We start from the raw sequence: 24,493 nt of genomic DNA on the forward strand, positions 1-24,493 counted from the left end.
TGATCATAGGCATCTCCCACTGAAGATTTTTTTTTTTTTTTTTTTTTTTTTGGTTGAGTGGAGGTCCAGGTGAATCTAGAACTCTCACATGTATATCGGCACTCTTCTTTCCAGCTGAGTTTTCGAGGGTAAGCTCGTATTTACCCGCATCATTCCTTGAACTCTCAGGAATGATCAGCATTGTAAATGACTCAGTGCTGTCAATAACTGCGCGTGGGACAGGACCGCCTTCCTTGGTCCAGGTGACGGTAGGCGTAGGACGTCCCTTGATCGGCACAAAGAGGCGAATGGAGCAGCCAGCCCTGACAACAAGGGTTCTTCTCAGCTCAACATCAAGCTCAAAATCAGGTTCAGCTGAACGCTCCACAATCTCAATCAGTTCTTGAGTTTCAGCAGGTTCACCTGCTCCCATAGCATTCACAGCGCTAATTCTGAAGTGGTATTTAGCACCCGTTTCCAGATTGGGAACAACAAACTCTGTGATCCTAAGTGGAGATGAAGGGGTGTCCTTAACCCATTCTTCTGTTCCTTCCTTTTTGTGCTCAATCACATATCCAGTGACTTCAAGTCCACCGTTATCAAGAGGTTTCCCCCAGTTTAGAGTGGCAGTGGTCTTGGTTGTGTCTGTGACTCTTGGATTGACTGGAGGTCCAGGCACAACTGTCAGACATAAAAAAAAGTGGTAAGTGTCTTTTAAATATTATTATAGCATTCCATAAAAAACGTGAATTTATAAGAAATTATTTATTTTTGGATTTTGATGGTGTGTTTGCTTGACACAGTTGAAACACTTGTGTTTACTCACAGGCCTCCTCTTTTGTTCTGACAGGCATTGATGCTTCGCTTGGCTCTCCAAAGCCAGCTTTGTTCTCAGCAAGAACACGGAACTCATACTCTATACCCGTGGTGAGACCGGTAACTTCAAAGGTGAGCTCACTTATGGACTTCTTGGACGCCCTGACCCATCTCATTCCCTTTTTCTCCTTCTTCTCAACACAGTAACCTATGATGTCACTTCCTCCGTCGTCAGCTGGTCTCCTCCAGGTCACAGTGGCTGAATGTCCGTTGACTTTCTCAACCTCTGGTTTAGATGGTGGGCCAGGAGGACCTACATGCACAGAAAGAAGAAATACATTCATGAATCTAAGTAGTCTGTAGTCCCCTTCAAGAGACATTTTACCTTTAAAAAGAAAGCGCAAATGTAAGACGTAAGGGCTGCAACCAATGATTATTTTGATTGTTGATTAATTTGTCAGTTATTAGTTGTTTGATCTATAAAATGTCAGAAAATGGTGATCAGTGTTTCACTAAGCCGAGGATGATATCCTTAAATATTTAGTTTTTTCCACAACTCAAAGATATTCAGTTTTCTGTCACAGAGGAGAGAAGAGCTAGAAAAAAAATCACATAAGAAGATGGAATCAGAAAATCTTTTTTTAATAAAAAAAAGGACTCAAACCCATTGATTACCAAAATTGTTGGCATTAACTTAATAGTTGACAATTATCGATTAATCTTGCAGCTCTACTGTATTCTTTGTCAAGAAACATTTTATCTTTAAAAAATAAGTGTAAATGTAGGATGTAAGATGAAGTGAGGAACATAAACAAACTGCACATACCGAATCTATCAACCATCTTGACTGCCTCAGAGTGCGATGGCTCACTGGCACCATACTGGTTTACAGCAGAGACTCTGAAGAAGTATTCATTGCCCTGTATAAGCTTGGTGGCCACATAGTGACAGTCGATAATGTTGTCTTCCAGGATAGTCCAGAGCAGGCGGCTGGTCTCTCTCTTCTCCAGGGTGTAATGCTTGACAGGAGAGCCTCCGTCCTCGGTAGGAGCTGCCCAGGTAAGAGTGACCTTTTCGGAGGAAATACCACTGCATTCGATGGGTCCAGGAGCAGCAGGAACATCCAAAACTATGACATTGACCGTTTCCTCCTTCACACCGAAGGGATTGCTGGCAGTGATGACGTACTCTCCAGAATCCTTCCTGCCGGCGTACTTGACGGACAGAGTGGAGGAAGTCGCAGTGGTCTCAATATTTACAAGATCAGAGGGTTTGAAATACTTTCCTCCCTTTGACCAGCATGAGGTTGGCGCAGGTTTGCCTAAAATGCTTGCGGCAGTGATGACAATAGTATCTCCGGCTCGGACAGTCAGACCCTCCTTAACCTGTGCTTCGATAATAATGGTTGGTGCAGCTGTTGGACAAAAATGGAAAACCTTTATTTATTATGCATTATGACAAGATAATCGGTGAAGATATACAGAGATAGGAGCAATACAAAATCTTACTGGTCGTTTTATATCTCACCATATTCATCTGTGCAGATAATAGTATCAGTCTGCTCGGAGGGCGGGCTGATAGCTCCGGCAGAATTCTTTGCCCTGATTCTAAATTCGTATTTGCAGCCCTCTTGCAGCTCGGTCACAGTGAATGCAGGCTCCACAACATTCACATTGTTGGCCTTCACCCAGATCTTAGAAGGCAGGTCGCGCTTCTCAACGATGTAGCCAGTCAGTCTGTGGCCGCCGTCGAGCTCTGGCTCGGTCCACTGGAGGGTCACGGTGCTTCTGGTGATGCTGATCACGTCAGGTTTTCCAGGGGCATCTAATTATACAGATATAAAACATACAAATGCATTGTTGTACGGCTGCAAGTAACTAGAGCTGCAACGATTAGTCGATCTATAGAAAAATAACTATTTTGATAATCGATAAATTGTTCATGTATTTAATGACAAAAAATGCAGTTTTCAGCCTCTAAAATATGGAGATTCCCTGCTTTGGGTTTTGGACTGACCAAACAATACATTTAAAGACATCAGTTTGGACTTTGAGAACCTGGTATGGACATTTTTCACTATTTTCTAACATTTTATAGACCAAAGGATTAATCGATTAATTAAAATGGTGAAAAATGTAGATCAGTGTTTCCCAAAGCCCAAGATGATGTCCTCAAATGTCTTGTTTTGTCCACACCTCAAAGATATTCAGTTTACTGTAACAGAGGAGTGAAGAAACTAGAATATAGTCACATTTAGGAAGCTGGAATCAGAGCATTTTTAAGTTCAACTCAACTCAAACCGATTAATCGTTTATCAAAGTAGTTGACAACTTATCCATTAATCTTTGTATTACACTGTTGCATATATTTTACTAAATCAATATTTGATTAAATGTGTTACCTCTCTCACACTTTTTACACTTACCAATTGCGTCCAGGGCCACCTGTGGGTCGGTGGGAGCACTTGGTCTACCAATGCCAGCCAGGTTGATTGCCATGACTCTGAACTCGTACTCCAGACCTTCAGTCAGCCCAGTTACCTTGTGTTCCTTCATCCTCAAGGCGTTCGGGCTCGCCCGCTTCCACAACATACTGTTTCTCTCTTTGAACTCAGCATGGTAGCCTGAAAGTAGAACAAAAGGGGGACAATCAAAATCCACATTAAGTTCACATAGATTCATCAATTAAAGAAGCAAATATGTCAAATAATATATGTATAAATAGTATAGGTAGGTTAAGTGTTCAAGCTGACTGCACCTGTGATGGGAGATCCTCCAGTCTTCCTGGGGTCAGACCAGGCCAGGTAAGCCGAGTCGTGGCACATGGTGATGATCTGAGGTGGAAGAGGAGCATCGGGAACATCTGTAGAAAAACAGCGATATTGTACAGTCAGGAAAAGCTCAATAATTAAGTTCAACTTAACGCTTAGATATCGATAAACAATCTAAAATAAAAAACCTCCTTCTCTTGTTTTCTATCCTTTCTTCCCTCAGAATTCTGTCTTCCTTTCCCCTCTTCTGCACTTTCCTTCATCCCTTATTACTATTTAGACAGAATACATTATGCAAATACAAATTAAAAAAAGGGAAAATAAGTTAAAGCAGGGCTGTTAAATCTGAGAAAAGGGTGTCTTGTTTCTCTAAAAACATGATTCCTCTCTCCTTGTGTCAGCAGTGCGATGGACTAGGATGCAAGGAAAGGATGCAAGTGAGGGAAAACATGGATGTGATTAAGGGAATTTCACTTTTATTTCCTTGTTTCCTATTATTTCTCCTTCCCTCTTCCTGCCACCTTCGTTCCTTTCCTATACCATTGTTCCCTTCCTCTCTTTTCTCAGTTATTCTGTAGTTTACCTGCAAATTGAAGGGAAGTTTGTGTGTTCAAATAACTTCTGGAGTGTTAAGAAATATTTTGTGTGTTTATCAAGTAAAGTTTCTATTTTTTTAATGTATTTATTACTATTTTAGGGATATGAAACATTTGAAGATACTCCAAGAAATGACATCACAATAAGCAAAAATAAAGTCACTTACTGAATGGATGTTTAGCAACGAGGGACTCAGACTTGAGTCCCTCTCCAACGCCGTACTTGTTCTCAGCGCTGACTCTGAAGATGTACTCTGTGCCCTCATGGAGACCCGTCACCCTCATGGTGTTGGTCTCCACAGTGGAGGACACCGTCACCCACATGTTGGTGATGAAGTCCCTCTTTTCTAGGATGTAGTTTGTGATCTCTGAGCCGCCGTCGTCTTTGGGAGCGACCCACTTCAGCGTAGCACCGTCAGCAGTTACATCTTTAAACTTGATGGGTCCAATAGGAACGCCAGGTTTACCCACCACCCTGAAAAGAGACAAGGGATTGAAAGTGTTTTCTTTTACCTTTGGTACTTAGCTAACGTAACTGTACACATTCGGACACCGTTCATGGTTATTGGATCCCGCCAAGTGCAAAGAGAATTAATTTACACACATCTAAGAATCTACATTTGAATGTTCATACATGTACATGGATATTTACTTGCTAATTAGTGTAGGTAAGTGACTTTGATGAGAGAAAGCAGTAAGAAGGCTTGGCCGACGCTCAGGTGGTGGTATAACTTTACATTTAAAGTGGAAATTAAGGAGCTTTTACTGCATTATTGGGAGTTGTTGAAGCACTGCATTTCATTGTGAAGAACAGAAGTACGGTCCCGGATGTGTTGACAGCTTTGACGTTCATTTGGGCAACTTGTTAATACAGTTAACACCCCAAAAAAACACCGGCACCCAGTGAGTGTTTACAGCAGGGAGATAGGGGGGGTACAATAATGGCCGAGGGTAGCGCACATCTAATTCACCGGTGTTAGCTTCCTTTAGCCAACAAAGCTTAAGTAAATGGTTAAAATAATATTCTGTTAGAAAGATCAGAAGTTACACTTTAGTTTGACACCATTAAATTAACTGAACACATTACAAGATCATTTATATTTGTTTTTACAACAGATATTCTGATAGAACGTTAGCCAAAAAGTGTCTGAACATGGACACAGTTCAGTTATACACAGCCATTAATGTATGGGTATGACTGAAACTAACATAGCTTGATCTACTTTGAGGAAAATACTCTTCATGTTGTATTATACTCTCTGGCACAATTTTCTTCCTACCTGATGAAGATGGTGGACTCCTTGGTTCCAGCTTTGCTCCTCAGGGTGATGGTGTACTTGGAAGCATCACTCCTCTGGCAGTCTCTGATCAGGAGGGTGGTGTTGACCGCAGAAGATTCGGCGCACACTCGGCCGCTATCTGTCAGGTCTTCGTCGTCTCCCTTCTTCCAGGACACTTTGGGCGTAGGTTTGCCGATGATCGGGATCCTTAGACGTACGATGCTGCCCTCTTTGGCGATGTAGCACATGTTGGGCAGCTCCCTCAAGTCAAGGCTGGGAGGAACTGCAGACAGAAGAAATGAGCATTTAAAAACTCTACTTTAAACCTACTTTCTTTAATGACTTGACCTGACTTGGAGCGCTAACACCACAGCACTAGTTTTGAAGTCACAGCAGAGACTTTACTATCTGAGGATCCTCAGGAGGAACCACCTCACCCAGACCTACTGCTGCTCCATGGAGAGCATTGTGGTCCAGAGGGTCGTCACCACTGCCCAGAAGATCATTGGCTGCCCTCTCCCCTACCTAGATGATCATTGCAGTTCCTGCTGTCTCAAAAAAGCCCAGAGCAAACTAAAAAGAGCCATCTCACCCTAGACACTTTCAGTTTGAACTATTGCCCCTTAGTCAGACGTTTCAGGACAATAACAACATGAACAAACACTCTGAAACAGTTTTTCAAACACATAACTGCACTTAACACTACTTGAGTGTTAAGGATGCATCGTGCAGTGAGTGACTTGTATGTGTGCTATGACTGTGTTTTAATATGTTACTTGTTTTGACTTTCAATCTTTTGTCTCTTTTTATATATATTTTTATAGTGAGTTTTATATTTAATTATTCACCTGTTTTGCACATTTCCTGATGTTTGCACTGAAAGGACGGCATCCAATTTTGTTGTACATGTACAATGACTAAAGACTATTCTATTATAAGTTTTATAAATCTGGAAAGTCACTTACTGATCAGGTCCTTGGCGACCACTTTCAGCTCCTTGGCAGCGCTCTCTCCCGAGTCGTTAACAGCTTTGACTCTATATGTGTACTCTCTGTCCTCCACCAGGTCCTTGGCGCTGTACTGCATGTTCTTGGACCTCATAAGCTCCTTGTAATTGTCGTCACCAATGAGAACCTCGAGCACGTAGCAGATGATGCGGCTGCCACCGTCGGTGAGCGGTTTCTTCCAGCTCAGAGTGCAGGAGTCCTTGGTAACCAGCAGAGTCTTGAAGTCCATTACAGGCCCAGGCTCCTCTGGAAAGGTAAAAAAACAAGTGCAGTGAGTATGATTTTTTTTACAGAAATCCATAAATGGAATGGAAATTCTTCAAGTAATGCATACTAAATTCTTAGGAATTATTGTACACGAAAGGGTAAATTGGGAAAAACCACATTGAACAACTACTGTTGTGAACTATCCTTCATTTCTTACTTAATGTTGCATATTTATGTTAGCAGATAAATCTAGATCAATTTCAAATTTTTCTTCAGATATTCACTCACATTCAACTTGGCAGAAAATCATTTTCATTTGCCTGTGTACTTTATATCTACGTATGTGCAAATCAACTAAACTAAACTAAGAACAAAAGCAGGACAAGCACAGAATCTGCTACGATGAAACCCACCAGATGCTCTGACGGCGTCGGCGGTCTCACACCACTCTCCGTAACCGAGCTGGTTAACCGCTGCCACTTTGAAGCAGTAGGAGCGTCCGGCGTTCAGGTCTGGCACCTTGAACGATGTGTTGGGGCAGTTGTCAGAGACGATGGACCAGGCCTTCCTCTCTGTGTCACGCTTCGCCACAATGTAGTGGGTGACGTCGTGGCCACCATTAATCAGAGGAGTGTCCCAGTAGATGGAGGCGCTGTCCTTGCACGCCTCCTTCACTATCAGGTTGGCCGGCGGTCCGGGAGTATCTGCAGAGACACAATATCACTTTATAACAGTCACTCTTCAAATATGAACCTAAACCCAAAACAGATTTATTTATTTTATTTTTTTGGGAACATATTCCTGTTTCTGATGATTCCATTCATGAGTGGCTAATCTCAGGTAGGTTTGGGTACCGAAACCCGGTTCCACTATGGAACTATGCAACCGGTAGGAATCGGACCGGATTAGAACGCAAATTTTGGCTCCTCATTTCGGTTCCACTTAATGTGTCGACTGAAATATTTTCCCCTCTGTTGCTCCGAAACGGATGTAAAAATATCACCCTTTCTCTGTAGTCTACCGTTAGCTAGCTTCCGGAAATGTAGGCTACTTTTAAAATGCCATATCTTCTCTCTGGGCTCACCAAAACGGACGTAAAAGCATATTAAGCATTCACTGCACGTGATCGCTAGTAAACATATTACATCTTTGAGGTTTCAGAATCGGTTCAGGAATCTGAATCATTTTAAAAGTACCAGTTCGGCATTGGAATCGTAAAAATCCAAACGATACCCAACGCTAATCTCAAGTCAGTCAGTTTCTACAGTGAACAGTAGAAATACTTAGCTTAAAGTAATGATTAAACAGTAGAAATAGTTTGCTAAAAGTAATAACTAAACAGTTAAAATGATTTGATTAAAGTAAAGGATAAATGGTTGAAATAGTTAGCTAAACGTATTGCATAAGCCTCTGAAATGATTGGCTAAAAGGTCTGACCTAACAGTTGAAATAATTAGCTAAAAGTAATAGATACACAGTTGCAACTACAGTAGTAAGACCAAACCAACCTAAATCTTTACAGTTCAACAATCATGGAATACTTTACATTTGGAACAAACATTGTGACTGATGACGGAGTATGTAACTATGGGGGGTGCCTTGGACCAAAAAGGTTGGGAATCCCTGACTTAAGGAATAATGGCATCCTTAACTCACCGAAGACCTTGACAATGATGGTGTACATCTTCATGCCAGCCACGCCCTCCAGGTTCAGGATGTATTTGCCGGCATCATATCTGTTGACCTTCTCCACAATCACTGTGGTGTCGTTGTTGGTGGTTTTAATGATAATACCCTGGCGGTCCTTGATGTTGCTGTTCATCTTTCCCCAGACGATCCTGGGAGTGGGGGTGCCCTTGTAGGTGGCATACAGCCTCATGGTGGAGCCGGCGCGCAGCTCCAGGCCGTCCTTCAGCTCTGCACTCAGCTCTGCCTCAGGAGCAACTGCATCAACACACACAGAGGAGGTTTTTATGTGTGACAGTGTGAGGAAAGATTCTTATTGTTTTCTTTTTGTATAGATAGATAGATAGATAGATAGATAGATAGATAGATAGATAGACAGACAGACAGACAGACAGACAGACAGACAGACAGACAGACAGACAGACAGACAGACAGACAGACAGATAGATAGATAGATAGATAAATAGATAGATAGACGATAGATAGACATTTAGACAGACAGACAGACAGACAGACAGATAGATAGATAGATAGATAGATAGATAGATAGATAGATAGATAGATAGATAGGTAGATAGATCGATAGATCTATAGATAGATAGATAGATAGATAGATAGATAGAAAGATGGATAGATGGATAGCTGGATAGATAGATTAATTAAACAACAGACGAAACAATTGAAATAGCCTAGATCTAGGGTGTCAATTTACCATTGCCTAAGTAATCGGGGCTAGTTGACAGTCATAATCCAGCTAACTATAAATAAGATGATAGGTTTGTGCCAGTTTTAAATAACAGAAAATTCCAGGTTGTATCTTGGTTCCCTTGCTATTTTGATGATATTTTGTTCTACTTATGCTCACTGTCCTACTGAGTCAGAATAAATGCAGTTTAAAGACATTGTAATTATACGTACTGATGATGGCCTTGACAATATGCTTGCCGGGAACTTCAACTGGCTCGCTGAAGCCGACCTTGTTGACCGCAGTGATGCGGCACTGGTACTCGGCCTTGTGTTGAAGGTTCTGGATGGTGTAGCTGGTCTCCTGCAGGTTCCTGGGGACGTTGCAGCGGGTCCAGTCTGCGGTGTCAGCCTGCTTGCACTCCACCAAGTATCCAATGATGGGGCTCCCGCCATTGTTGGCGGGGGCGGTCCAGATTAGGCTGATAGTGCTGTTGGAACTGTTGGACACACTTGGGTTCACAACAGGGCCAGGAGGAGCTGGGGAAGAGCACATTCACCCAGGTAAGTTTACATACAGAGAGTCTTTGATCTGAGTAACAGTACATGTATAATTTAATTTAGAAAGAACTAAGTAGGCTAGGCTTGTAACAATTGTTACATAATTGAATAATTGCAATTTATTTACGTAATCAATGGTAATTGTTGATTTAGTTTAGCCAATTTGCTAAATTGTAAAAAAGGTGATTATTGGTTAGGATCGTTGAGCTATGCTATGCAACTCCAAACATCCTGGGCTGTAACTGACTCAAGCCAGAGAAATTGAACATGCTTCTGGCTTGAAATCTGCCATACAAACCCGCTGATTAGATAACCTTTTTTGTTTTTGCCCTCCATCACCACATATATAGGACAATATATTACTCTACTATTGTCAATGTAATGTTCATTCAAGAAAGAAATATGTTTTATGAAAATAAAGAGGCGTCGTTTACTTCATAGGCTGTGCACTTGTGTCATTACATTATCTGGGTCACATAACAGGGATATAACCAAAATACCTATCCTGATTCATTATATTTATTGAAAAATTATATTTTCAAATTGAAAAAGTTATTAAAAGAGTTATTGTTAATCACAATTCTTTCTGAGACAATTAATTGTACAGCAACATTTGGAATTGTTACAGCTCTAGAACTATGCAAGGTTTTCTGAGGACATGGGACTTACTGATTGGATTCTGTGCAGTGGTGCCAGCGGAGGGCTCGCTGGGTTTGCCAAGCCCTGCCTGGTTGATGGCACTGACTCTGAAGCTGTACTCGGCTCCCTCTGTGAGGCCTGTAATTTCCAGGCTCCTCTCGGTTATGGGCTTCCTGGTCACCTTGGTCCAGTTCAGCTCCTTGGTCTCTTTCTTTTCCAGCACGAAGCCCAGGATAGGGGACAGGCCATCATCGGCAGGCTCCTTCCAGCTCACAGTCATGCAATCTCTGGTTACATTGGTGATCACTGGGGCCTCGCAGGGGCCAGGGACAGCTGCAAGTGTAATTTTGGTTTAGATATTAGTAATTAATTTCATTTTGAAATAGGCAACCAACTCTTGACTTAATGTGATAAGAAGATTTAGATGTTGACAGTATATGCAAAGTGACAGTAAGGGTGCTTTCACCCTGTTAGTTCGGTAGACTCTGTGCGATTCGGGTTGGTGAAGTTGCATCACTGTTGCATTTTTCATTTGGTTTGTTTCACATTCACATTGCACTTTGTCAAATACACCAAAAATTGTAAACAAGTCGTCTCTGATCTGTCGTGTTGGGTACTTCGAGTGAACCGATCCAGGGTTCAGATACACGTACCAAACTGCTCAGGTGTGAAAGCACCCTACGACGGTTTGGTGTAGCTGCTACTTAAGTCATACAGACATCACAGTATAAGACCCATATTAAACTGTAGCACTGATTGCTACCGGTTATTACTACGATTGATGTTGTTATGCAATACCCAGAGAAAATGCTGGTAATGACTCACTGAATGGGTTCTTGGCCATGACAGAGTTGGTAATGAGGGCGTCTCCGACTCCCCACGTATTCTCTGCGCGGATTCGGAACTGGTACTCGCGTCCCTCGATTAGCTTCTCCACGTTGAGCTCGAGGTGGTCGGCCTTGATCTTTGCGGAAACCTGGGCCCAGTTGGCTCGGCTGGTCTCACGCTTGTCCACGATGTAGTTGGTGATGGCGGCGCCGCCGTCCTTCAGAGGAGGCTCCCAAGACATCTTAATACTCGTGGCAAACACCTCGAGGTATTTGGCGTTGGAAGGAGGACCGGGCACATCTGAAAAGACACAAAATAACGGACTATCAGCCAAACGAGCACAGCATGTTGATGGTGAAGCTGTGTGCAGATCAATCAATAATGCAGAATTCTTTCTTAACTTAGCTCAGTGTTTTGATGTCAGAATATAATTTATTTTATTGACAATAGCTCAGGAAAGTGTCCAGCGCACGGGCACTGAGCTTTCTCAAAATATGTCCCTCCTGAACAAAATAGTTAAGCTTTGTGCAGTCCCATTTACCTGGGATTAGCTGTGACCATCCCTTTTGCATATTCAGTGTAAAGAGCCAGACATCTTAAAAAAGAAAACAAAGAAATACTCACCCAGGACGTTGACCTGGATTTCGGCGGTCTTGGAGCCGCTGGCGTTCTCGGCCAGGATGGTGTAGGTTCCTGTCTGCTCCTTGGTGACTGCTGTCATCTCCAGCTGGAAGTGATTCCTCTGTTGGGTGAGGGTCTGGCCGTCACCTGACTTCAGACTGTCATCGCCTCTCTTCCACGTCACTCTGGGCATAGGCTTACCGAACACCTCAGCCTCCAGGAGGATCGTGGATCCGGCCTTCACCCTCAGACCCTTCTGCATCTTGGCATTGACCTCCACCCTCGGGGGAACTGTGTTTGTAAAGATGACATAAATAAGGATCACAACTCAGACTTGAGAGACCTTTTAGTTTTTAAAGTCACAAGCTTATGGTAGTCTGGTAGACTGGGTAAACCCAGCCCAATCTGCCAACGATTTGATTTCTCCCAAGATTGAGCTTGGTCTGGTGATAGCCAGACTAGTAGTCAAGCTGATTATTGGTCTAAAACTACAAATATTTGGTAGTTGAAAATGACAAACTGATTTTTAATGTGCACTGAATAAGTTTAGGAAACAGCGTTCTTTCTTAGAAAGCTGGCACTTTAAATTCCTTCTTTCACTTGTAATACTGTTTTTATTGTAGGTTTCTTCATGTAATGAATTGTTTATTGCTTGTCAGAACTTCCTGTTGTCTTCTGTATGTGTTGTACACCGTATTCTCCGTACTGTACGGATTTTAAAGTGTGTTTTCTTTTTCTTTTGAGGAGACGTGTAAGACATACATTTCTCCTTTAAGGATAACAAAGTGAAAATACAGTAATGTAATCAGCCTGGTCATCAGTAAGAGTGTAAAATCAAAAGCTCTCACCGTTCTCAGCGCAGACTAAGACGGGGTCTGTGGGCTCGGAGGGTTTGCTGATGTTGACAGCAGTTTTGGCGATGACTCTGAACTGGAACTGCAGGTCTCTCTCCAGCCCGGTCACTTTGTACTCCTCCCTCGGGCAGTTCTGGCTGCTGGTGTTGCAACGTACCCAGGTGTCTCCGGGCAGCTGCAGGGACTCAACATAGTAGCCTATGATCCTGCTGCCACCGTCGTTCTTGGGACGGGTCCAAACCAGAGTGACAGAGTTCTTGGTAACATCCAGAATATCAGGTTTACCCGGAGTGTCTGTGTCACAAACAAACAAATGTGAAAAAGTAGGGAAACAAGATTAAAATATAGCTGCAAGCGGCAATTCCGGGTTCAAACCCTTTCACGGCCAACAGAAGGAAGCAGCCCAGTTGCTAAAGTCAAAGCAACAAGCAGTATTGAGCGGGTTTTAGGCTTAACAAAGCTGAGCAAAGTCACTTCAGCTGGTTAAATTCTGTCTAGAAAAAAGGGTGAGAACAAGCACACACCTGTTTCATCGCTACAATAAATGCAGCCTTTCAATAAGTCTATTTCACTAAGTCAATAAGCCGCTATTTCACTATAATAAGTCTTTACTTTATAGGGTTTTAACAAAAAAACTTCCTGTTTTTAATGATGTTCTTTCATCTTTATTATTATGCTCATTTAAACTATACATGTGTATCTCAGTCTCACAAGGCTGTATACCATATTTGGTGTTGATAGAATTGCAATTGACAAAAGTTTTTTCAAGAACATCATGGTGGACTTTTATGGTCCAAGAGGCTTTTCTGTCGATCACATTAAGCTGGACTTGTGAGAAATTTCAAGTCAATCTGACTTTTGGTGCGAGTGGGGTGGCTCTTCAAAAATTGCATTTTGGAAGTAAATTACAGCGCCACCTTTGGGCAATTGCACTCATATTTCTTGTGAAGCATTTGCACATCATTAGGGTGTAAACCATAATGAATAAAATAAATCTTATTGCATAGGTGTTGTTGCGTAGGCGTCAAACGTACCGATAGGTGTTCTAGCTGTGACAAAGTCTGTCTTCTTGCTCGGTTTGCCCTGGCCAGCACGGTTGATGGCAGACACTCTGAAAATGTACTCCAGGCCCTCAATGAGGCCGGCACACGGGTACTCCAAGGTGCGGATGATGGTGTCGTTGGCCTTCACCCACAGCAGGCTGTTCCTCTCCTTACGCTCGATGTAGTAACCTGTGATGGGACTGCCGCCGTCGCTCTCGGGCTTATCCCAGGCCACGAACATGCAGTCCTTGTTGGTCTTGTTGATGCGACAGTTGAGGGGCTCACTAGGAACATCTGGTCACAGAAAAACAACAAAATGAATATTGTCTGTAATGATAAAACCTCTCAACTTAACGCTGGGTTTTCCAACTGTTTTTGAACTGCAACTCCAAGCGAGATTGTATCAAAACAAGATGCCGACAGTGTACTCTTTCTACTAACAAATTGTTGCGAGGTTTGTGGCGTTGATATATTTCTATCTGGCCACAAACAATTTGGTAAGTTTTTCCTCCAGTCAGACACTTGACTGCTTTAAAAGTTAGTTTGTTATTTACGCTGCCTGTGGAAACCCAGCGTTACACACAAGCTTACATCTGAAGCTAATCAAAGACTGCACTGGTGACATATTTCATATTAGTTCAACTTACCGAAGGGGAACCTTGCAACCATCCTGTCAGACTGCGTGGGGTCTGACACTCCGTAGCGGTTCTCAGCACGGATACGGAACACGTACTCCTTCCCGGGGACGAGCTTCCCGAGCCTGCAGCTGGTTTTCGTACCAGAAGAGACCGCCGACACCCAGTCGCCTCTACTCACGTCACATTTCTCCACCACGTAGTTGGTGATGTTGCTGCCTCCGTCCTCCAGCGGTTTGTTCCAGGACAGAGAGCAGGCGTCAGCGTCGATGTCGCTGATCACCACAGGACCCTCGGGAGGCCCGGGGATGTCTGCAACACAAACGTCAGTTTTATTCTATTTTGAACATGTCAGACATAAAAAGATGAATAAGAACATGTACATTTCAGTACAAGCAAGAAAAACCAACAAAAACTGAATACTCAGCACACATATATTTATCTATCTTAAGTCCACACTACAATAAAAACTAATTGAAAATTGGAAACGACTGTAACTTTGCACCAACCTCTGATGATAATCTTGACGGTCTCGACCACCTTTGCGGAGCTGTTCTCGGCCACCAGGCTGTACTCTCCAGTGTCGGTCCTCGACACGTCTTTGATGATCAGGACACACAGGTTTCCGGACTGGTGCACGGCCAGACGGCTGGACGGCACCACCGCATCCTCGCCGCGCATCCACTTGCAGGTCGGGGCGGGTTTTCCAGAAACCAGAGCCTCCACTCTGAGCTTGGCTCTGGCTCTGGCGCTCACCGTCTCCGGCATGACGATCTTTGGCTCCACTGACGGGGGGGCGGACATAAGAATTTGACTCGTTAGACTGGAGAGATTATCTCGGGAAGCTAAAAGCAGCTTTTAGATAATAATTAGTGGTCAGATGTGGTGTTATCCCTGCATCCAGCAGGAATCTAAAGCGCTTCACATCAAGGAACACAAATTAAAAACACAACATACAGTAAGTTTAGAAAAGGTTACATAACATGAATTTAAAGCTGTTCTAACTAAATAAGTTTTGAGGCTAGATTTAAAAAGATCTATATCTGTAATAGTGGAAATATCAGGGCGTAACTTGTTCCTAAATTTAGGGGCAGATCAGCACACAGTTTGTAGTTGGACCTATATATATATATAGTATAGTTGTGACATCACAACCGTACAGAAGTCCTGATGGCTCGTTAAAAGGCCCAGTTTCTGAATAGGGGCTGTGTGCATTTCGCTGTGGATTTAGCATTTTTATACAGTACGTTCCCAGTACTTGTTTAGCACCTCGGCCTGCTTTATAGTGAGAAAAAGACATGAACATCTCATGTTGTACAATGTGGGATCTTTAAATGATCTCCTATTAATGTGAGGTAATAACTTACGCATCTGTTCCTTGACTTCGATTGGCTCCCGGGTCTCGGTGAATGAGCTCTGGCCCATCATGTTCTTGGCCGCCACTCTGAACTTGTACCTCTTGCCCTCCTTCAGGCCGCTGATGCTGATGGACAACCCTTTCACCGTGGTGTAGGCGTTCCACACCTCCTTCTCCGGTTCTGCGTCCTCGTCCTCTTCCACAGGCGGCGGGGGAGGTGGGGGTGGAGGCGGAGCTTCTTCTCCCTCGGGAACCTGCCGCATATTTTAAAGTTGGAGATGAACACTTTTCAAATGTACTCAATAAATACAATTTATATATTATAATAATAAAACTATAATTTATAGAATGGACATGTGGACGGACACGTGTTTTAATCAAATTTTACTAAATAAACACACAAAACATGTCGTCCTAAAGACTTCTAAATGTAGAAACATGAACTAAATATTTAGTGTTAAGGCGTTTTGATAGTTTCATCTGCAATTGAAATGGGGTCCTCTAACCTCTATTTTCAACCTGTTCTTTCCTTCCTTCCTTCCTTCCTTCCTTCCTTCCTTTTTTTTCTACTGTCTTCTTTTTTTCTCCAAGTTTGTTGAAGTTTTTGTCGCTTTTTTCGAAGTTTGTCTTCCTTCTTTCTACTGTGTTTTTTTCTGTGTACTGTGTAAGTCTGTCACTTTTTATGAAGTTTGTGTCTCTTTTTTCTAAGTTTTTGATACTATTTTCCACCTATTCATGCCTTACTTCCTTCTTTCTACCATCTTTTTCCGTTTTTTTAAAAAGTTTTTGTCGCCTTTTTCAGTTACATGGCTGTTGGTTAGTAAATCTATTGCTGGTCAGGGGTTTACTTGGCTTAAAAACACAATTCAAATGGGGTACATTATTGAAAAAAGTCTGAGAACCAGTTGGTGTACAGTGTGTTCAACTTTTTTGTTGCCTTTTTGTCAATGTTTTTGTCGCCTTAGCAAAACAGAAGACAGTTTGACGATTTTTGAACTCAACAGGTGATGGATCAGTCAGAGAAGAATGAGACCAACCTCCACAGGTGCTGGAGGCTCTGGAGGAGGTTTCACCTCGATGTATTCAATGACATAACCATCGATCTTGGCACCGCCGTCCCTGGCCGGTTTCACCCAGCCGACTACAGCGCTGTTCTTAGTGATCTCCAGAACCTCGATCTTCTCACAAGGATCAGGCTTGCCTGTAAAGGTTCATCAGACAGGTGGGTTCAAGTGCTACAAACCAATGTCAATCCTGTTTGTATAGCACCTTTCATTACACGTAAAGGTAGCGCTAGATAGGATAGAAATACACAACAAGACTATCAACGGAAACAAAACAGGACATACAAGTGCGACCATACAAATTCATGCACGCACGCACGCGCACACACACACACACACACGCACTGTAATTAAACAAATGCCTGAGAAATTAAGAAAGTTTTGAGTTTGCTTTTGAATGTGGACATTTGTGATGGACCTGAGGTCATCAGACGGGAAACGAAGGGCCTAAAAACCTTTCTTTTTAAGCAAGGTATGTCGAAAATTTTGTATTTTCTGCTACTGTTTGTAGTCTTGTTTACTGGGATTGATCTTAACAATGAAAAGTTTCTTACAAATGAAATGTACTATTATTATTATTATAAACAAAGAAAAGAGAAGTGAGCACAGCGGGCGGCTGTACGCTGGTCGTGACGGAGAGACGATACGTACTGACGGGATCAGAAGCCAGGTAGGAAGTGGGCGACACTTTGGGAACTCCGGAGCCGTACTCGTTGACCGCTGTGACTCTGAAGTAGTACTCGGTGCCCGGCGCCAGGCCGCTGACTTTGAAGGGAATCTTATCCGTCTCAACTTCTGCCTTGACCATTGCCCACGTCTTGCGGTCGATCGCGCGCTTCTCGACGATGTAGTGTGTGATCTCGCTGCCGCCGTTGTTCTCCGGAGGAGTCCAGGCCAGCATGGCCGACGTCTGCTTGATGTCGGTAGCTTCCATATTTTCTACAGGTCCCGGGGTGTCTGTCAGGGGAAACACATCATTTAGACAGTTAGTTCAACTTATGGTCAAATGTTTCTCTTGGATAAACAAAATCTCCGTTCTTGGTCTAAAGATATATGCACGTTGCTTTGTAACTATGGATTTGGTGAGTCGTTTTTTAATGCTACCCTCCGGGCGTAGATATAGAACGAAAAGATTTAAAAGGTCATTCATTCCGGCTGTTATCCCCATTGTTAATACTATCCTGTGAATTCAAATTTAAATTATTTTGTACTGTGGTTGTGTTTATTTGTTGCTGTTTGGTATATATATATATTTGTTACTGCTGGCTGTAATCCAAATTGCCCCTCTGGGATAATAAAGTGATCTTGACCTTGACTGTTGAAACTGGACAATATTTTAATGTAGAAAAAGCTGTAAATATGTAATAGGGGTATGGTTTTAAATCCTAAAACTGTGTAAAGTGTTTCTTTGTTTTGATATTATGTATGTAATTAAATGTGAAAGCCAGGACTTACCCAGAACTTTAACAGCAACGAACACGGCCTTCTCTCCGGCGGTGCTGCGCAGCGTCAGGCAGTATTTGCCTGAGTCGTAGCGGGTGCTGTCGGGGATCACCAGGAAGGTCATAGTGTCAATGATGTCGACTTTTCCCTTCCGGACCACGTTGTCGACGCCCATCCTCCTCCAGGTGACGGTGGGAGGCGGTCTGCCTCTGATGGTGGCCCACAGTCTGATAGGACAGCCGGCTCTCACCGTCAGGCCCTGCTTCAGGCTGGCGTCCAAATCGATCTCTGGCGACTCTGTCCAAAGCAACAAACAGTTTCATGTTGCAAGTTGTGACGGCTTTTGTGTCAGCCAACACAAAGGATATGTTAAACAAATTGCACATACAACCTTAAATGAAAATGTTGTGTTTGAATTAAAGCAGGCACCATAGTAGCACAAAGGTTTTCTTATAGTTAGGCGTTGGCATACCTGCTCCTGTTAGGACCTGACACTATAAATACAATTTAATTGACAACTCAGTGTAGTCCTCACCTTTGATCTCCTTGGGGATCACAGGAGCCCCCAGGTCACAGGGCAGACTCATGCCCACCTGGTTCTGAGCCGACACTCTAAATTCATACAAAAGCTTGCTGTCCAGACTCGAGACTGTGAACTCGCACACGACCAGCTGAGCCGCTACGTTGCATCTCTTCCAACCTTCGTCTCCTTTCTTGGCACTTCCCTGTACCCTCATCTCCACAACGTAGCCGATGAGGGGAGCTCCACCGTCGGACACGGGCTTGGTCCAGCCCAGGGTGACGCTGGACAAGGTGCTGTCCAGGACTTTCATGTTGGTAGGAGGTGCAGGAGGCTCTGTAACAACATGTAAGGATGTAAGTAAGTAAATTGTATTTCTAGAGCACATTGAAACACAGCTTAATCTAACTAAAATGATGTACAAAATAAGTACAAAAGAACATTGAAATGTAAAAAGAAAAAGTAGAAAGAAAACACAAAAACAATATCCCAATGACAGCGACAACAAGCAGCGATTCACAAATACAGAATTATAGACATGATAGATTAGTCAGTTAAAAATGTGTCTTATTTTAGAAAAATATAGCTGTGAATCATCAGCGTAGAAGTGAAAGGAGATGTATTTTCTAATAGTGTTTTCAAGAGGGAGCATGTGTGATGATGAAGCCATGGATTTTGTCTAAAGCAGTCCCAGCATGAGCTACATTTGTTAACAAACACATGATGAATACAATGAAAACATTATTATTAGTTACATACCAACGGTGTCCTTGGCAGTGATGGCACGTGAAGGCTTGCTTGGGCTGCCAATGCCAATCTCATTGACCGCCTTGACTCTGTACTGGTAGTCGTGGAGGGGCAGGAGTCCAGTAACTGTGAAACGAGTTGTAGGGACTGGATCCTTGTTGACAGGAGACCACCTAACGCCGTGCTCTTCAATCTTCTCCAATAGATAACCTGTGTCGAGAGTCAATATAGAATTTACACAAAATGAATCCCCAGAAGTTCCCCCTTTGTGTTAAGTATAATAAAGAAATAGGAAACTACTACCACTGTATTTGGCAATGTCCTTCAATAGCCAGATTTTGGAAAAATGTCACACATTTTTCACAAAACAATTACATTGGACCCTGAAAAATGTAAGGTTTTTCCCATGGAACATGCAGCACTATTATAGAAGGTAATAACAGTGTTATTTATAATAAATGGCAACCGTTTTTTGATTATCGTCTTTGTCTTTACAAATAAGTCATAGATTGTTGGACCTCTTCCTTTGACATGACTCTGATGCAAACAACAACATTTAAAATGTGATCCAAATGTGTGTTGATGTTACCCATGTACATTATTACTCTGTTGTCATTTGGAAAGATCTGAGTTGTCTGGTTCCTGGTTTGTTAATGTAAAAATGATGAAACTATTATTAAAAATAGATAACCTGTGATTGGCTTTCCGCCGTCTTTCTCGGGCTCGGACCACTCCACAGTCATCTCCTCCTTGCCGATCTTGGTGACCTCTGGTGCGTCAGGAGCGCCGGGTACACTGAACTGGGTGCCAGCAACAATGGATTCACTCTCCACCGCAGGGCCAGGACCCATTTTATTTTCCGCACGAACTCTGAAGATATACTCGTTGCCCTCGATGAGACGGGTGACGTTAGCTTTGTTGGTGATGACAGCGTTGGTGTGGACTGACCAGACTCCCCTCTTGGTCTCACTTTTCTCAATAATGTAGTTGTAGATATCGCAGCCGCCATCGTCCTCTGGGACTTCCCAGGCCAAATGGCACCTGTCGGTGGTGATACCAGACACTTTGAGATCCCTGATGGGGCCGGGTCGATCCAGTACATTCACCTTTGCACGAGCAGAGCCGGTTCCAGCGCTGTTGGAGGCCGTAACAATGTATACCCCGCTGTCAGTACGCCTTGCTCCGGTAATCAGCAGCTTCGAGAAGTCAGCACCAGTTTCGACTTGATGCCTGGGGCCTTTCCTTATCTCCTTTTCGCTCTCGTCTTTGGTCCATTTGACATCAGGCTGTGGTTTGCCCTTCACTGTTGCCTCGATGGGAATGGAGTCTCCTGCCTTGACGACAAGCGTTCCATCCAGTTGAATCTTGATTTCAGGCTCCACGAGCTGTTCCTTGACCAAAACTTCAGCTGTGGTCACCCAGTTGCTCTCGCCTCCCTCGTTCTTAGTCTGAACTCTGAACTGGTAGATTTGGTTTTCCATGCACCTGTCAGCCATGAAGTAAGTCTCCTTGATAGCCCCCTTGTGAAGCCTCTCCCACTCCTCTGCCTCCTTTGGCTTCTTCTCAACATGGTAACTCAGGTTACGGCTGCCGCCATCATAATCTGGCTTCTTCCACTTTAGGAAGCAGAAGGTCTTGCCGATCTCAGAGATTTGGAAGTCATTGGGTTCACCAGGCTTGTCAATAGAATCAACAGCAAGCACAGGTGATTTGGTCTCAGTGGTCGGACCAGCACCGATCTTGTTCTCTGCGCTGACACGGAAGAAGTACTCGCAGCCTTCAGTAAGAGGGGCTTTCATCAGGCGCTTGGTGCAGTCATTGGCTACGACAGTCCATGTTCTCTGGCTGGGCTGACGGCACTCAACAATGTACTGATTGATCTCAGTGCCTCCGTTGTCCTCAGGGTTCTCCCATGAAACCACGCAGGATTTCTTGGTCACGTAACCCACTTTCAAGTTCTGGCAAGCTCCTGGTATGTCCAAGACATTGACGATAATTGTCGCCTGTGCCTGTCCGCTACTGTTCTTGGCCAGAATGGCATATTTACCGTAGTCTGACCTGACTGCGTCATTGATGACGAGTTCACACAGAGGGTAGTTGTTGTTCATCTCAATGCGCTTCTCCCGGGTTACGGCTCTGGCATCTTTGGTCCATGTGATCTCTGGGTCTGGTCTGCCCTTCACTCTAGTGATTAAACTTATGATCTGACCTGCCCTGACCGTCAGAGAGTCGCGGCAGGACACGTCAACAACAACTTCAGGGGGCACCAGGATGTCCTTTGCGAGGAGCGCCTGAGACAGCTCCCTGGGTTCACTGTCTCCAACAATGTTGGTTGCTCTGACGTGAATTCTGTACTCCATTCCTTCAATGAGGCCTGGCACTCTGTAGGCGCACATCGTGATGAGTTCCTTGTTGATTCTGTCCCACTTGGCGGATCCTGACTTCTGAACCTCAACCACATAGCCCAGAATTGGACTGCCTCCGTCTCTTGTGGGCTTTGTCCAGCAGATGTCGGCATAGGACTTGCTCCAGTCCTTGAGTTTAAGATTGCCAGGTGGTCCGGGTCTGGTGATGGCACGAGTAGCCTTGATGGGGTCAGAGGTGAGAGAAGGCCCGCTGATACCAGCGACATTCTCAGCGAACACTCTGAACTCGTAGCTATTGCCTTCAAACAGGCCCGAGACTCTGTATCTGAGGTCCAGTACGGGAGTTTTGTTGACACGGATCCATTTTCCGGTCATTTCTCTGCGTTCAATCACATATCCACTGATGGGGCTGCCTCCATCGTAGTCAGGCAGGGTCCATTCCACTGTCACAGCGTTCTCCGTGATATCAGAGCACTCTGGCAGGCCAGGTGGACCAGGAGGGTTAAACATGTGCTTTGCAATAGTTGGAGGACTCTCAAGCCCTGCACCGAGTCCAATTCGGTTCTCTGCACGGACACGGACAATGTACTCACGGCCCTTCTCCAGCCTGGACACTTTGGCCTTGGTGCTCATGCCGCTGGAGCTAACAACTGACCAGGGCTCCCATGGCTTCTTCACGTCCTTCTTTTCCACAACGTAGTTGTTGATAGGCGTTCCACCATCATCCTTGGGCGCCCTCCATTGGATCATCATGTAATCAGGCGTGACCTCCAAGATATTGACAGGTCCGATGGGTGGACCGGGAAGATCCAGCACTGTGACGTGCAGCGCAACGCTCTTGCTGCCGGTAGGATTGGCCACATGTAGGATGTACTCTCCGGTGTCTCCTCTCTGGGACTCAGGGATACTGAGGACAGTGGAGTCTCCAGCAGTCTCAATCTTAAAGCGGCCCTCAGATGCAATTTCATTGCCATCGGATGTCCATTTGGCAGTGGGCATGGGGATTCCTGTCATCTTGGCTGGAAGGACAATAGGAGTGCCAGCTCTGACAACAAGACCCTCGATAAGCTTCACATCAACTTCAATCGTTGGTGGCTCTGGAAGAAAACAAACCATAACACAGAACAATATTAGGATGTTTCCAGGCCGGTAAATGAGAACAGTAACAGAATTTCCAATGTTCATAGTTCCTTGAAAAAGAACACTTCCTCTTCAAAAAATTAAGCAATTAGTTATCAACTATTCTGCGATGTCAGCTTTTCTTGTTTCTTCACTCCTCGGTGAAATTAAACTGAATATCTTTGGGCTTTGGAAAACACTGATATTAACTGAATAATCAATTATCAAAATAGGAAGCGATTAATTTAATAGTTGAAAACTTATCAATTAATCTTTGCAGCTCTAGTTTAATATGCTGCCTGGAGAATGCCCCTGGCAGGTTTTTAGGCAATTCTCCTTCACATTTCCTTGCAAATTATTCATTGCATCTTTTTAATTTTTTGATAAATACTCTTCCCGAAATGGAGTAGGAGGAAGCAAAATGCTTTTTGGGTCCTACCCTTTTTTGAAATGTCCATACTTTTCAATCTCAAAAACAACATTTATAAAAGTGATTACAGTCTAGTGTTTCTTAATATGCAACCATACAACCCTATAACAGAAAACAATCAATCAATCGGTCAAGTTACCATCCCATCATTTGTTGAAGAAGTCCCGCACACTGTGCATTACGCATGCAAATACAACATTTCAACTCACCTGAGGAAGGTCTGTATGACCAAAACGTTGTGAAATAAAGTATTTGCATGCATAATGGACAGTGTGCAGGACTTCTTCAACAAGTTTTACCGGTAACCTTTGCCTTTTTTCCAATGCACCTGCCCCGGAAGAGAGGTGTGCAAAAGCGCTTTTGAATCGAGTACTATCCCATCATTGCCTTTATTAAATAACTGTTTTATATACTATCCCTAAACTTCTGTCCATCCACTACATTTATCAAGCACTATTATATTCTATGTAAATCACAACAAAACTGAAGCAAGTTAATACAAAATAATACGCTACCAGTCAATAATATGAACATCTCTATTTGTGTGTAAATAAAGAAACAAAACAAATAAGAAAACACTAAATAATAATCCTGTTTCTTACGTGTCTTTTCCTGGCAGGTGATGGGGACGCTGGTGTCAGGGCTGCTCACACCGATGGCGTTCTGAGATTTGACCCTGAAGCGGTAGGTCTTGCCCTCTACCAGACCAGTGACGTGGGCGTGCTCGTTGCTGACGGTCTTGAAGGTGACCCAGTCGGTCTGACCCTCTTCCTGGTGCTCCACGATGAAGCCGGTAATTTCACTACCGCCGGTGCGGTCGGGCCAGTCCCACGCCAACCACACCTCTGTCTTCTCTGCGTCAGTGTGGTGCAGGTTTTTGGGCGGGCCAGGAGGATCTGAAAGACGTCAAGAATAGTACAATTTATTCGTAAAACAGCCTCAAGACCACTTGAGTCCTTATATTAAAGGGCCTTTAAGATCCACGGCAAAAAACACACACAATACCACCATCTCCCTACATTGGAAAGCACTTTGGGTCAATTTCTGTTGTTTTAAATGTGCTGTATAAATAAAAATGACTTGACCGCTTTCTTTCAAGCAATTTGCAAGTTAAATAAGAAAAAACAATAAGCAGTTATTTTACTTTTTTACTAATTAATCTTGGTTGTATCTTCACATTCTCTGCTCTATGTTCTAAGTCAATGTGTGTGTTTGCACTTCTAATTATGTAGTATGTACTT

At 43.6% G+C, this 24,493-nt stretch overlaps 1 protein-coding gene across 1 annotated transcript in view; it reads right to left on the minus strand.

Moving 5' to 3' along the window:
• Positions 1 to 24,493, minus strand: part of LOC120569501 (titin-like) — a 276,128-nt gene that overhangs the window by 48,204 nt on the left and 203,431 nt on the right. Inside the window, 27 exon segments of the mRNA XM_039817355.1 lie at positions 2 to 660; positions 806 to 1,108; positions 1,622 to 2,209; positions 2,323 to 2,619; positions 3,221 to 3,418; positions 3,553 to 3,657; positions 4,329 to 4,636; positions 5,442 to 5,724; positions 6,407 to 6,694; positions 7,069 to 7,359; positions 8,312 to 8,599; positions 9,260 to 9,565; positions 10,256 to 10,558; positions 11,051 to 11,353; positions 11,678 to 11,965; positions 12,523 to 12,822; positions 13,563 to 13,865; positions 14,219 to 14,518; positions 14,716 to 14,991; positions 15,574 to 15,817; positions 16,601 to 16,764; positions 17,279 to 17,584; positions 18,083 to 18,367; positions 18,606 to 18,926; positions 19,350 to 19,547; positions 20,029 to 22,800; positions 23,855 to 24,148. Coding sequence (XP_039673289.1) covers positions 2 to 660; positions 806 to 1,108; positions 1,622 to 2,209; positions 2,323 to 2,619; positions 3,221 to 3,418; positions 3,553 to 3,657; positions 4,329 to 4,636; positions 5,442 to 5,724; positions 6,407 to 6,694; positions 7,069 to 7,359; positions 8,312 to 8,599; positions 9,260 to 9,565; positions 10,256 to 10,558; positions 11,051 to 11,353; positions 11,678 to 11,965; positions 12,523 to 12,822; positions 13,563 to 13,865; positions 14,219 to 14,518; positions 14,716 to 14,991; positions 15,574 to 15,817; positions 16,601 to 16,764; positions 17,279 to 17,584; positions 18,083 to 18,367; positions 18,606 to 18,926; positions 19,350 to 19,547; positions 20,029 to 22,800; positions 23,855 to 24,148 — 10,571 coding nt within the window.

The sequence above is a fragment of the Perca fluviatilis genome, chromosome 12 (genome assembly GCF_010015445.1).
Source record: "Perca fluviatilis chromosome 12, GENO_Pfluv_1.0, whole genome shotgun sequence".
In the NCBI taxonomy this organism is placed as follows: Eukaryota; Metazoa; Chordata; class Actinopteri; order Perciformes; family Percidae; genus Perca; species Perca fluviatilis.